Source organism: Gavia stellata, chromosome 4, assembly GCF_030936135.1.
Source record: "Gavia stellata isolate bGavSte3 chromosome 4, bGavSte3.hap2, whole genome shotgun sequence".
Lineage (NCBI taxonomy): Eukaryota > Metazoa > Chordata > Aves > Gaviiformes > Gaviidae > Gavia > Gavia stellata.
The window spans coordinates 48,519,035-48,533,121 of NC_082597.1; the positions used below are offsets into that span (position 1 = coordinate 48,519,035).

The 14,087-nt window shown below is 47.5% G+C and overlaps 1 protein-coding gene across 1 annotated transcript; it reads right to left on the reverse strand.

Annotated features, from left to right (window-relative positions):
* Window positions 1-5,728: 5,728 nt before the first annotated feature.
* On the reverse strand, window positions 5,729-9,298 carry LOC132316886 (uncharacterized protein C12orf50 homolog; the record flags this gene model as incomplete). Its single annotated transcript, XM_059816067.1, has 3 exons — window positions 9,245-9,298; window positions 8,498-8,621; window positions 5,729-5,883 (listed from the first exon to the last, which is right to left on the reverse strand). Coding segments are annotated over exons 1-3 (333 nt in total), but the record flags the coding sequence as incomplete, so codon positions are not given.
* Window positions 9,299-14,087: the final 4,789 nt, after the last annotated feature.

Here is a 14,087-nt window from a genome sequence, read left to right on the forward strand (position 1 = left end):
CTACACTCTTCTTGATGCACCCCAGGATGCCGTTGGCCTTCTTGGCCACAAGGGCACATTGCTGGCTCATGGTCATCCCGTTGTCCCCCAGGACTCCCAGGTCCCTTTCCACAGAGCTGCTCTCCAGCAGGTCAGCCCCTGACCTGTACTGATGCATGGGGTTATTCCGCCCCAGGTGCAGTACCCTACGCTTGCCTTTGTTGAATTTCATGAGGTTCCTCTCTGCCCAACTCTCCAGCCCGTCCAGGTCACGCTGAATGGCAGCGCAGCCTTCCGGTGTGTCAGCCACTCCTCCCAGTTTCCTGGCTCTTCCTTCTTGCCCTTTTTGAAGACTGGAGTGACATGGGCTTTCCTCCAGTCCTCAGGCACCTCACCTCACCTGTTCTCCAGGACCTTTCAGAGATGATGGAGAGTGGCCCAGCAATGACTTCTGCCAGCTCCCTCAGCGCTCGCGGGTGCATCCCATCAGGACCCATGGACTTGTGGGTGTCCAGTTTACTTAACTGGTCTCTAACTTGATCCTCCTCAACCAAGGGGAAGTCTTCCTTCTTCCAGACTTTCTCTGTTACCTGCAAAGTCTGGGACTCCTGAGGGCTGGCCGGAGCAGTGAAGACTGAAGCCAAGAAGGCATTCAGTAACTCCGCCTTCTCTGCATCGTCTGTCACCACGGCACCTGTCTCATTCAACAGCGGGCCCACATTTTCTCTAGTTTTCCTTTTGCCTCCAATGCACTTGAAGTAACCCTTCCTGTTGACCTTGACATCCCTTGCCAGGTTTAATTCACAGGAGGCCTTGGCCTTCCTCGTTTCATCAGCTCAGCGGAATTTATTTGAACTGATGACAGTCCTCTTACAAGCAAGGGAAATAATGTCTCTAAAATATAATAATACATCTTTGTTTTTATTAGCTACGTTTATTGTACCTTTATAATATACAAACAACTATTTTTAAACACAAATTTCCATACAAACAACTACTTTTAAACACAAATTTCCATACAAACAACTACTTTTAAACACAAATTTACATTTTGGTCAGTTTCTAAACGTTAACAGTGTTCTTCCTCCCTCTTACTCGCTTCATCTCTTTCTCCTCTCTACGTAACCTTCTCCTTTTCTCCTCACTTCCATGTCTTCTCGGCTCTGTTGTCAAAATAGATGTACAGAACATTTTGTGCATAATTTATCAGAGTAAAACTCTGTGCTCTTTCAGAAACATTTTAAGAGACACAAGATGGAGGTTCTAATCTCTGCTTTCAAGTCAGCTGTAAAACGTATTAATGGTCCTAAGGGCATCGTGTGCATGTTTCGTAGCCTGAGTCCCCTTACGAATTTGGACCTCGGCTGATCATCGTTCAGCTGTTGCAGATGCTTCCCGAGCAAGCAAGCAGAGAGAGAAATAGATCACACTCCTGTAGTCTCTACTGTGCTTTGTCCAGTGCCACAAGCCAAAACACGCTTCTTGTAGCTCCTCACTTTAAAGGCAGGTACAGAGTTTGCTTTCATAGCGGTAATACTGTGACAAATTAGATAGTCAGACAGGCAAAATTACATGTCCGCAAACAAACGAAACCATTAACTGCTCTTTCAGACTACTCGGCGTTGCTTAGAATCTTGCGGGTTTTGGTTGGGCAAGTTTTCAGAGCCATTTCACGTTTTCTAGGTGGGGAGAGACATGTCACTTTTACTGACAAGACGGAATCGTAAAAATTTCTATCAAACAGTTACCTGAATGGTTGTTTGAAACTTAGAGAACGTTTTTGCTCGTGGATTTCTTTTCCTCCAAGTTGGTGCATTGTAAGATCCTGAAGTATATTTGTCTATAGAAAAAACATATACATTGTTTCTTAATATCAGGGGCAGTTTGAGGGAAGACTCCCTTAGCCTGATAATGTGAATTAAGTATTGCGTTAGCTGAAGTATCAATGAATGGACCAGGTGACTCACGCATCACCTCGGAAATACAAGTTAGGGTTAAATACAGACTCCCTCTCTGGCACTTTAAACATCATTTGTAACCTTGCAGCGTTTCCGTCAGGCTCGCAGGATCTTCCAATGAGGCGATTCTGCCACGGACATCCTTGCCTTGAACAAAGTGAATGTTCCTGTGTTGAAAATCTTCCCAAAGGCATCAATTGCTTTTAGATTAAACAAACCCATAGTCCAATCTCCTGTTCTATCTCTGCTTGTGAAAGCACTAGATGCAAGGCAGTATGGTGTTTTTGTGCTAGGCAGTTGATTTTGCATTAGAGTATGCTGCCTAATGACTAACCATTTTCTGTAAAATCTGGTTCAACGTCATTGTTATTAACACTCTGGCTTTCTGTTAATTCCAGCTTAATTCCATTAATTCACATTCTTAATTCCACAAGAAGCCTAAAATCTTCAGTTTATACACAAGATGTAAGAATTACCGTAGTTTTCCCTTTGGGTCCAAACTCTTCTGTTTGTGTCAAGCTGATTCTTTTGTTTGGAGCATTTCCCACCATATGGCTCAGGTTCTGCTGAAAAGAAAGGTAGCAAAAATGGTAAAGGTCGTTCTTCTGAAAATTAGGAAATATGTAATAATTAAGTCCCTTTCACATTGGAATACTTGGATGCAATTGGTCCTTTTTCCCAAGGTAGTGCCTCGTGTCTTTTCCCTTCAACAAATGTGTTCCTCTGCGCCACAGAGCAGTCACCTCCTACAGGAAAGGAGTCTCACAAAGTTACCTGTACTCAAGAGCACCCTGAGAAATGTGAACAGTGCACAGAGCCTGCTCTTCTTATAATTACATTAAGTTTTTAACTGAAATGAATACAAAAATGCAAAGAATACAGTGAAACCAAACAGCTGATTCATTAAGGCTCACAAAAAATTAGAGACACAGTCCATTTAAAAAGCTTTAAATACAGAGGGGTATGAACGGAGGTTCAATTATGGAATTGTTTCTCAGTGGTAACTGTTTCTTACTGAGAGTAAAGAACATCTACAAGAAAGATACATTTTGTGCATAAAGGTGGGAGGAAAAGAAGTAGCATGTGAGATACATTTGTACTGTGCAATGCAGTTCTGGAGCTAGAAGATGCGTGCCGGTTTGCTCAAAGCTAGAGCAAGCATCCCTAACGTGGTACTGCATTATTTTGCATTGACAAACCAAGGGGAAAAAAGACGACTACAACAATTACGGCTGTTTTTACCACTAATAAATGTTTATGAAGAAAAAGGATTAAATACCACTAAGTATTAAGTACATGCAAGGAGAACGGGGCATTCTTCCACCTTGATGACATGATTCTATACTGAACTCAATGGGGCAAAACACTGTGTCTTCTTTAAGATCAAGCGAGTGTGTGCAGAGGGGTCAGCTCCCTTACACAAGATGCAGGACTGCAGCTTTAATATTTCTCTGTATGATAACTGAAAAATACAAAGCCTTTTCATCTGAACTAGGGATAGTCTCACAAACATAACGGTTCTGAAAGCATTTTAACTTGTACGCATTTCTACGCTTGCGTTTTTGCATCATCCTACTCAAATCTGTTTTACATAATTATCAAGATTTTATCCCTAAGATTTACACAAAATAAGCAACAGTATTGTTTTTTTAGTAAAAGTAGCAGGTCATATTTCTGCTTGGCAGTTTTTGATGACTGATCTACTGACTACTCTGGTGTCTTGTTATAGTAAGAACCTAACTCTCTGCTAAAATGGAATTACGTTATTACTTATTCACTAAAAAAACTACTACAGATTTTTTTCAGTCATGCCACTTGGCCAGGAATGAAGGAGAAGCATAATAAGGGAGGTAAATATTTATTAATTTGTATTTCTTTCACCTTAATTATGTTGGATAAAGCCCAACATTCGAAACAAAATGGAACTCTCTCGTTCTTACCTTTCAGAAGACACTTAAAGGGGGTATTTATTTACTCTAAATTTAGTTCTAGAAAAGTTTGATGTGTCGCTACATTTCGTCATCTGGACACCCAAGAGAGCCAGCAGAGAGCGTGGAGCACCTCTGGGGAAGTGACTCATCTCGCCTTTCGCTGGCGCTATCTTATGATGCAGTAAACAGCCCCATAGGAGTGCCTGTCTCAGTAAACAGCCCCATAAGAGTGCCTGTCTTTCTCCATTGACAACAGAGAGCCCAGATGAGAGACTTAAACTACATTCCTGACCTTAGGATGGTTAAAATTAGACTACATAAATCTGGACCGTGAAGTAAAATTATATGAAAGACCTATGTTGTGTATCTCGGGCAAGTACACATAGGGTTAATAGCCCATTTCTACCTTTTCCATCTACAATCGATGCAGGTAGTCACCACGTGTGTGACACTACGTGTATCTATATCTATATATAGATGGGGAAAAATTAATGAAGTATTTTTACGCTCTTTGTAACATGCTCTCTTCTGTTGTCACTAAATTAAGAAAGGGGGGAGGAGGGGCAAACTGTGTAATAGTTTCTCCCTGTAACAGTAAGTTTAAAAGCGGTAAACGTTGTCCAAGAAGATGAAAAGTACTTGCCTTTCTGCAAGTCTCGCTCGGTAGCTTCCAAGGGTGATAGCTCATTTTCCCGAGGTGAAGACACAGTTCTTCTTGATTGGTGTTTGTGAGGGTACCGAATCCTGTAATACTCTCCTAAACATTCACGACGAGGGAAAAAAAAAACCAACCAACATTTACTATAGTGGCATCATTGCTGTTGAGGGAGGAGTGACTAATTTCATATTTACCAGATGTATAGCATATTTCCTTTATTGCTCTTTCCTCTTGAATGTCTTCAGCAGTCTTAGGCACCCGATTAGAAACATCTGTAGGAAATATTTTTAAAAGATTTTACTAGATAGCTATACAAAGACCTGCAACAATTCTTAATAATCAAAGACCATAGTGAATTTCATTTCGGTCACGATTTGGCTTTTTCTGACTGCAACCTCTGCTTCTGGACAGAAAAGTGATTCCTTAACAGTAGGTGTTTCCAAGTGCAATAAGAATTGCAGTTACAAGACATATTAAGAAGCAAATGCTTGTGGAATTAACATGATTCAGAAACATCTTCAGGACTCATTGTCAAAATAAGCCATCATTTACACCCAAAAGGAAATCTTCTGATTAAACCTGTCATCAGGGAGTGCTTGTGACGAAACCTCTGCCCAACGTTACTATCCTGTAATGTCTGCCGGCAGAGCTGGCATTACATCACTTTTTATATTGTTTAAATTAATGTGGCTTACTCAGCCTAAAACCGAGTTAGAAGCCACGAACAGGCAGCCCTGCCCGCCAACCTGGAGGGCAGGGGGATGGTGCAAAGCAACTTGGGGCTGCCTGAGAACTAGCGCGGTAATTTGCGGAGTGAACGCGTGAGAGTAGGCCGTTCTCTCACTTTCCCTCGCTGGGAACGGGCAATTGGTTCCTTCCCTAGGAATCTCTCATCTCAAGGGAGATACAGTCACAGCTTAGAAGTACCTCCTAAGCTTGTAAACTTGTAGTTTTGTCCCCAAATTTTGAGAAATTTTGAAGGGTCTTTGGTGTCCATCTGAATTGTGGATCACATTTTAAACTCTATTAAATGAAAAAGAGCTATGTGAATTAGCTGGAAACTATTTCAAAAACTTGTCAACAACTCGCTTCTAAAAATGTAATGGTTATTATAATAAATCGGTTGCGAAGTACATTGCAAGAGTCGAAAAAACCCATTCTAGTTCCTTGTAAAAGGAAGAAAAAAACTGTTTACAGTTCTCTTCCTCTTCATCGTCCTCTTCATCCTCTTCGCTGTTGACATTTATAATCAGTGGAGGGTGAATTGGTGGTAAAATATTCTGTCGCTTTCTGAATGATGCTTGACGAAGGGTTGGATGTAGAATCCCTTCTTGGACACCCTCTTGCAATGGGACATCTGCAGAAAAGAACATCAAATTTATTTTTTTTAAGGAGGGAACTAGAACATGAAATCCAGGTTCAGACCAGCAGGTATGGGTTTGAAATCATTATGGCGTTGAAGGAATCATTAAATAGACTGATTGTGCCTTTTAGGCAACACCTTCTGCGGAGGTTGGCAAACGAGCATCTTCCAACTACAGAAAGTATGAGAAAACAGAGAGATACTTACAACATAGGGAAACGTGTGATTAGTAATACCTGGGCTGAAGTGAGTAAATGAGTTTAGGACCCCACCTGTGAAAATATTTTAAACATGCTGAATAATAGGCAGGCCTGTATCACTCCCCATGGCATCGATTTTGAAGAATTTAGCAGTGCTAAGCAGAGGATTACCCATTTTTAGCTTGTAGACATTTTTCTCTATCAACATTTTCTGAATCACAACTCTCTTTACTGAGTACAAACTGTAGATTTTGAGAAAGAAGATGAAGTTCCTGGACAGGCTGGATCGATGGGCTGAGGCCAACCGGATGAAGTTCAATAAGGCCAAGTGCCGGGTTCTACACTTTGGCCACAACAACCCCAGGCAACGCTACAGGCTTGGGGAGGAGTGGCTGGAAAGCTCCCCCGCAGAAAAGGACCTGGGGGTGTTGATCGACACCCGGCTGAATATGAGCCAGCAGTGTGCCCAGGTGGCCAAGAAGGCCAATGGCATCCTGGCTTGTATCAGAAATGGTGTGGCCAGCAGGAGCAGGGAGGTGATCATGCCTCTGTACTCGGTGCTGGTGAGGCCGCACCTCGAATACTGTGTTCAGTTTTGGGCCCCTCACTACAAGAAAGACATTGAGGTGCTGGAGCGTGTCCAGAGAAGGGCGACGAAGCTGGTGAGGGGTCTGGAACACAAGTCTTATGAGGAGCGGCTGAGGGAGCTGGGGTTGTTCAGTCTGGAGAAGAGGAGGCTGAGGGGAGACCTTATCGCTCTCTACAACTACCTGAAAGGGGGTTGCAGAGAGGTGGCTGTTGGTCTCTTCTCCCAAGTGACTAGTGACAGGACTAGAGGAAATGGCCTCAAGTTGCGCCAGGGGAGGTTCAGGCTGGATATTAGGAAAAAGTTCTTTACTGAGAGAGTAGTGAAACATTGGAATAGGCTGCCCAGGGAGGTGGTAGAGTCACCCTCCCTGGAGGTATTCAAGGAGCGTGTGGATGTGGCATTGTGGGATGTAGCTTGATGGACATGGTGCTGTGTGGTGTTGGGTGGGTTGTGGCTTGTTGTTGTTGTGTGGCGTGGTTTTGTTTTTTTTTTTTTTTTTTCTCGAGGTTGGACTCGATGATCTTACAGGTCTTTTCCAACCGTAGTGATTCTGTGATTCTGTGAAAATCATTTACGCTTAATTAGAAGGAAATCAGCAAAGATATTCTTTTCCTTAGGAATTTATATCTACCCACGACGTTTGCAGCAAAACTATTTCAGTACGGGGGTAGCATTTTCTGAGAGCCGGGAAATGCAACGGACTGAAAATTAAAATGATGAAAAATGGTGAGTCTATCTGTATTGTTCAAGCTGACCAATTTGCAACTCTAGGTACAATCAGGATTCTGTGCATTATATTGAAAATACTGAGGTTGGATATGTTTCCCAGCTTTAAAGAAAGAAGATGAAGCATGGGCATTTTCTCTTATTCCGGTTGTTGTTATGCTTGTGAATTTGTACATATTGCAGTAACAAGGAAGAGGGTTGGGTCCATTTTCTCGTTCTGATTGTTGGACGCTGCTCTTTCTTACACAGGATGCCCTTGTCCATAGTGCCTCTTGGGCAGTGTCTCTGACTCACACCACACCCAAAAGCGTGCCTACGTGGTGTGTACGACAGCACTAGCTGCCAGGGGCCGGTGCTGTGGATGTGGGAACTGTACTAAAAGCGGTATGGGCACTCATAGAAACAGCACTCAAGTTCTTGCCTTGGTCCTGGGTGGCTAGTTAGGCTCAACATGCCCAGATATGAGAGGCTGCCTTTTCCGGGGGGAATTTCCGGAACACGAGGTGTTTGCTTCTGACTCGAGGGCTTGCTGGACTTCTCTTACGACACCTGTCCACAGCTCTGGAGATAAGGCCCGTGAATCGGATGATATCTAGACAAGGGGTGTCTCACCCATGTAACATGTTGTGCTCTATCAACAGATACGGCTACTAGGGGCCCTACCAACCTCCTCCCCCCACCGCACACACTACTTTTCCTTTCTCTTAAATGATTTCCTGCCTACTAACCATTTTCACTACTAGAGAGATTTACTCTAGCAAATCCCCAAGTAAAGCAACGTTTTCACTCCATGGATCTTAGCAACCTAAACTGCCGTTTGTGACTTCATCTCTCATGTCACTCATAGGTAGGGAGATCCGTAACGTGACAGCTAAGCAAATCCATACGGCGACCCTAGACAATTGCCAATGCAATTCCTTTCTTGGCCTCAAACTTGCTGGGATAGCAAATCAGACCTGATGATTGATTTGCCGTGGTACATTTCTTGACCTTAATATATATTACGTCAGCACTGGAAGTAAGCCCTGGAGGGGCATTTTCGTGTATTTACTCACTCTAACGAACAAATTGTTGAGAAAATACTTTTACTCACTGTTACTAGGTGGCAAAAAAAGTCCATTTATATTACGAGGCTTGCTATGATGGAAGGCGCAATTGATCCTCGCACAGCCTGAGGGTTGTGTTTCCCAGAAGCAGGAGATGTTGCAGTACTTTTGCTGCAGGAGAAGACAGTTCTCAGACAGTGTAAATATCACCATGAAAATGGACTAAATGGATTAATACACGGTGCACTGCAGTGAGCAGAGGACTAAGATTTTGTGGGACCACGCTCTGATATTTTAGAACGTTTGAGGTTATCTTTACCCTGAACAGATACACTCAGGTTTATATCCTGGATGTGAACGACATCCCAGCTGAGAGCTGTAAATGCCAGGTTGCCGGTTATTTCTCAGTGAGTTTCCCCCAATGCTGGAACGGATGCAATAACGAAGAGCCCTACAGCCAGCCCTGGATTTTCACCAGGTGGAATATAATTACTTCTTTGAAGAACAAACCCATTTTGGAGGACGTTGTTTTAAATAACTGATTTTGCGCCATCTTTAACGTATGTGTTCCCTGAGTGCCTGAGCCTGAGTTCACCGGAGAAATTGTCTATAGTTTAGATGATCATTAGCTCTTCACACGACTTCCGACCACCAGAGCCTTGATCTACAGATGCTGCCATGACCCAGGCAGAGTGGCATATCAGCTTCTAAGTTTACATAACAAGCCTCCCTTTCAACACGGATATATCAAGAAAATCAAGGATACAAACCACTCTAAAATCTACAGCAGTTACCTGTGCGTAGGGGGCATGGAAATGGAAATAGCGGTCGTTCCCAACTGCGGCCATTTTCACCTCTCGTGCTTCTCCTCCACTCTCCTAATACTGGCAGAACATACACATGAAAACGTTAGAGCTGTCAACACTGAGGCAAATCGTAATCTTATCCTGAAAGCAGTAGCTTTCTTTCAAAAACTGGACTTTCAGAACCTTAGCTCTGGTGCTTTTTTCAAACAAAACCCCAACGGGCAGCGAAATATGCTTGGACGAAGGAGGCGGTACCTTCTCCAGGCTTGCTGAACCGACGAAGGCAGTTGCTAGCCGGTATAGAATGTTACAGTTCCACGGTGGTACCTTCTCCAGGCTTGCTGAACCGACAAAGGCAGTTGCTAGCCGGTATAGAATGTTACAGTTCCACGGTTGCCAACCGCTCCTCCAGCTCGTGACATCAGCATGATGGCGCTCTGTGGCCTGTCCAGCTTGAACATCTTCCTTTACCTCCATTGCTTCAGCGTAAAGTAGGGGAAATCGGACCGTTGCAAAGAGTCTCCCATTCCGGTGTTTCCTTAACGTAAAACGGAACAAACCCGTTTGGCGGGGCTTAAATAATACCCAACTTCTTGCCGTAGGAACTGCGGTCTTAGAAACAGATCTTTGACACCACAAAGACAAACCTTATTCTCTGACTATTTTTTAACCACCATCCCTGTGCCCAGTGTTTTTCTGACTCTACCTCTTTCTTTGGATGGAGAAACTTGCTGCTTCCTGTTAGTACACTGTTAGCTGTTAACTGCTTACAGTGTTGGGGTTCATTGCTTTTTCTGGCTTCCATGACGTCCACGGCCACAGCTCAAGCAGAAAGAACAGCGTACGCTTGTGTCCCTAATTAACGCCTCTGTTCTCATTCAGGTCCTAGGCTGCCTCGGAACACAAAGTATCGAGGGGGGGGAAATGAAGTTTCAGTCCTGGAAAATGGTGAGGCATACTGGTATCGCCAGGACATGGGGTCAGATTTACAACACTGAGTGACATCAGTGACTTGGAGACGAACACTTCAGGTGCCAGTGACTCCGTGGGCACAAATGGTAGAAGGCTGGCTCAGCGGTGGTTACACCCAAGCCGGGGGAGAAGTACGAAGACACTGAAACGACTGGAAGTCGTCTGGTCTCTCTAGGAGCCTACCAATTTGCTTGTAACTCGGGTATCAGCGGATGGCCCGAAGACTAACCGGAAAGGAAAATACCGCATGCCTGACCACTGGGACTTTGCCACTGGAATAAAGTGATTTCTACAGGAATGACCTCACCTAAGTACAGAAGGAAACTGCTCACTGGCAGCAAGGTGGGCAGTACTGGCGAGAGCTGTGAACAGAGAAGCGATGGGAAAAGGCTCCCACAGTTCTGCAAGCCCTACAACTGACTGGGGCACACAGGGGAAGGGAAGTTCAGAGAAGCAGACGAGGGCCGTGAGTAATGAACTCTCAGTGGGCAGGAGCCGCCTTTGGAAGAAAGTGTTGCCACTGCCAAGAGCTACCCAAACAGGGGCGCTCTGCAGCTGTATAGCTGTGCCTAAATGAGGCACAGAAGCAGCTACGGCCAGGAGGAATTAATTCTGTACTGGGTTTGCGTGGCCGGGTTTTGGTAGCGGGGGGGGGGGCTGGAGGGGCGGCCTCTGTGAGAAGCTGCTGGAGAGCTTCTATCCCATGTCCGATAGAGCCAATGCCAGCCGGCTCCAAGGCGGACCCGCCGCCGGCCAAGGCTGAGCCCCTCAGCGACGGTGGTAGTGCCTCTGCGATAACATGTTTAAGAAGGGGGAGAAACTGCTGGGCAACAGCAGCCGGAGAGGGGAGCGAGAATATGTGAGAGGAACAGCTCTGCAGACGCCAAGCTCAGTGAAGGAGGAGGGGGAGGAGGTGCTCCAGCGCCGCAGCAGAGATTCCCCTGCAGCCCGTGATGAAGACCATGGTGAGGCAGGCTGTCCCCCCGCAGCCCATGGAGGTCCACGGTGGAGCAGGTATCCACCTGCAGCCCGTGGAGGACCCCACGCCAGAGCAGGTGGATGCCCGAAGGAGGCTGCGACCCCGTGGGAAGCCCGTGCTGGAGCAGGCTCCCGGCAGGACCTGCGGCCCCGTGGAGAGAGGAGCCCACGCTGGAGCAGGTTTGCTGGCAGGACTTGTGACCCCACGGGGGACTCATGCTGGAGCAGTTCGTGAAGAACTGCAGCCCGTGGGAAGGACCCACGCTGGAGAAGTTCGTGGAGCACTGTCTCCCGTGGGAGGGACCCCAGGCCGGAGCCGGGGAAGAGTGTGAGGAGGAAGGAGCGGCAGAGACAAGGTGTGATGAACTGAGCGCAACCCCCATTCCCCGTCCCCCTGCGCCGCTCGGCGGGGGGGAGGCAGAGGAAAATCAGGAGTGAAGCTGAGCCCGGGAAGAAGAGAGGGGTGGGGGGAAGGTGTTCCGAGATTTCGTTTTTCTCGCTCATAACCCTACTCGGATGTGCTTGGTAACAGATTCATTTCCCCGAGCCGAGTGTGTTTTGCCGGTGACGGTAACGGGTGCGTGATCTCTCCCTGTCCTTATCTCGACCCAGGAGCCTTTCGTTGTGTTTTCCCGCCCCTGCCCGGCTGAGGAGGGGAGCGATAGAGCGGCCTCGGTGGGCACCTGGCGTCCAGCCAGGGTCAAGGCAGCACACGTTCAAAGGCTGTACAGCGAGGCAGAGAGCCTGGGTAACGGCAGGAGGCAGCTGTCCCGGCGGAGGCAGAATGAGACCCAGCGAGGTCCCCACAGCCTGGGGCCAGGGCATCCATGACCCAGGCCCGGGCGTGCGGCACCCCGGGAAGCAGAAAAGGCAGCCTGAGGAAAGGCTGCCAGGCCAGGGGAACGGCACCGCCAACGGCGAAGGGCCGCGGCCACCTCAGCCCGGCGCCGAGCACAGCCGGGGCGGGGCGGGGCGGGGCGGGGCGGCCCTGCCAGGGCGGGGGCCGCCGCTGTGGGAAGCGGAGGTGCCCCAGGCCCGCGGCCGGGCTGGGCGGCGGAGCGCGGCGGAGCCACCGCCCCGCTGAGGGCTGCTGGAGAGAGGCGCCCGCGCCCCGCCCCGCCCCGCCCCGCCCCGCCGTCCCCGCCGCCCAGGTGCGTCGCGGCGCTCCTGGCGGGCGGGAGGCGACGGACTCCATTTCCCGACGCGCCCCGCGGCCGCGGGGCGGCGCAGGCGCAGTTCCGGCTCGGCGCTGGGCCGGCGGCGGGAGCCTTGGGCTGGAAGCCGTGTAGTTGATATGCAAAGTCGTCTCTAAGTGCTAAGTTCTTCTAGATTTCACTCTCTAAAATACATGAAGTATGGTTTAAGTGAACATGCCAATCGAGGAACTGTTCCAGTTTTAAAGTTTCCTATCCGTAAAGCTTCCTTGCACACTAGAACTTGTATAATAAAGGGCGTCTGATTTCCGTGGGGAGGATTAAAAGAAGCATGGAGGTTGGGAGGAAACGAGAAGACTGTGGTTCGTTGCACCACTGCGGCTCTTGCCTCTACCTGAAATTGTAAGGAAACTTTGTATTAAACTAGGCGAGACTCTACAGCTAGATTTTTACATTCATCCGCAGTAGTTAATTGAGGACTTTAAATAGTGTCTTTGGATATAAAATTTCCCTGGTGGCAAATGAGAATTCGTACCTTTCCTTTTATGTAGTTGATTCTGCTGGTTTTATCCCTCTGGAAACTCCAGGGCCACCCTATCCGTGGGCCAGGCTGGATGGACAACCCAACAAGCAGGCTGCAAAAAGGTTTAAACGATTCTAGTATCTCAGGACTTATTTTCACGTCGTGTTAGTTTAAAGCAGCGGGGGGGGTCTGTCATGCAGCGAGTGTGTGAAAGCACAGAAATGCAATCTTTAGGGCCTCGCTGCATGAAGTGTTGAATATCCTCAGTAGCCTTTGACTCCGCTCTGGGGCCCTAATGACAGAGACAACCAGGCAGAAGGGGATGAAGTAGTCTAACAGGGGATGCACCTGTGATCTGGAAAACAGGCATGTATTTTTATTACTTTCGTGGACCTTGGTGCCTTTGAAGCTGTGGAAGGGAGCGGTAAGGTCTCCCCTCAGCCTCCTTTTCTCCAGGCTAAAGAACCCCCGTTCCCTGAGCCCCAGCACGGCACAGCACAGCCTGCGCCTGCACAGGCTCGCTGTGTTGTGGATCGGTCACTCCTCCATGCACAGGGCGCTGCCGGTTATGGGGTCGGGGGTGGGAATGGGAGAGAGGAAGATGCTTTGTTGATCTGAGGTGCAGAGGTTTCTGCAAATAACTTCAAAGTTGAACGATGAGTTCAAAAAAGGCATACTTCATGCTTGTCAAGCCAACGTAGTCAAAGCTCACAGAATCACAGAATGATAGGGGTTGGGAGGGACCTCTGGAGATCATCTAGTCCAACCCCCCCGCCAGGGCAGGTTCACAGGTTCATTCCAGATTGCACAGGAATGCGTCCAGGCGAGTTCTGAATATCTCCAGAGAAGGAGACTCCACAACCTCTCTGGGCAGCTTGTGCCAGTGCTCTGCCACCCTCAAAGTAAAGAAGTTCCTCCTCATGTTTAGATGGAACTTCCTGTGATGAAGTTTGTGCCCGTTACCTCTCGTCCTGTCGCTGGGCACCACGGAAAAAAGACTGGCCCCATCCTCCTGGCACCCACCCCTTAAGTATTTATCAGCATTAATAAGATCCCCCCTCAGTCTTCTCTTCTCCAGACTAAAAAGACCCAAGTCCCTCAGCCTTTCCTCATAAGAAAGATGTTCCAGTCCCCTAATCATCTTCGCAGCCCTTTGCTGTACCCTCCCCAGCAGTTCCCTGTCCTTCTTGAACTGGGGAGCCCA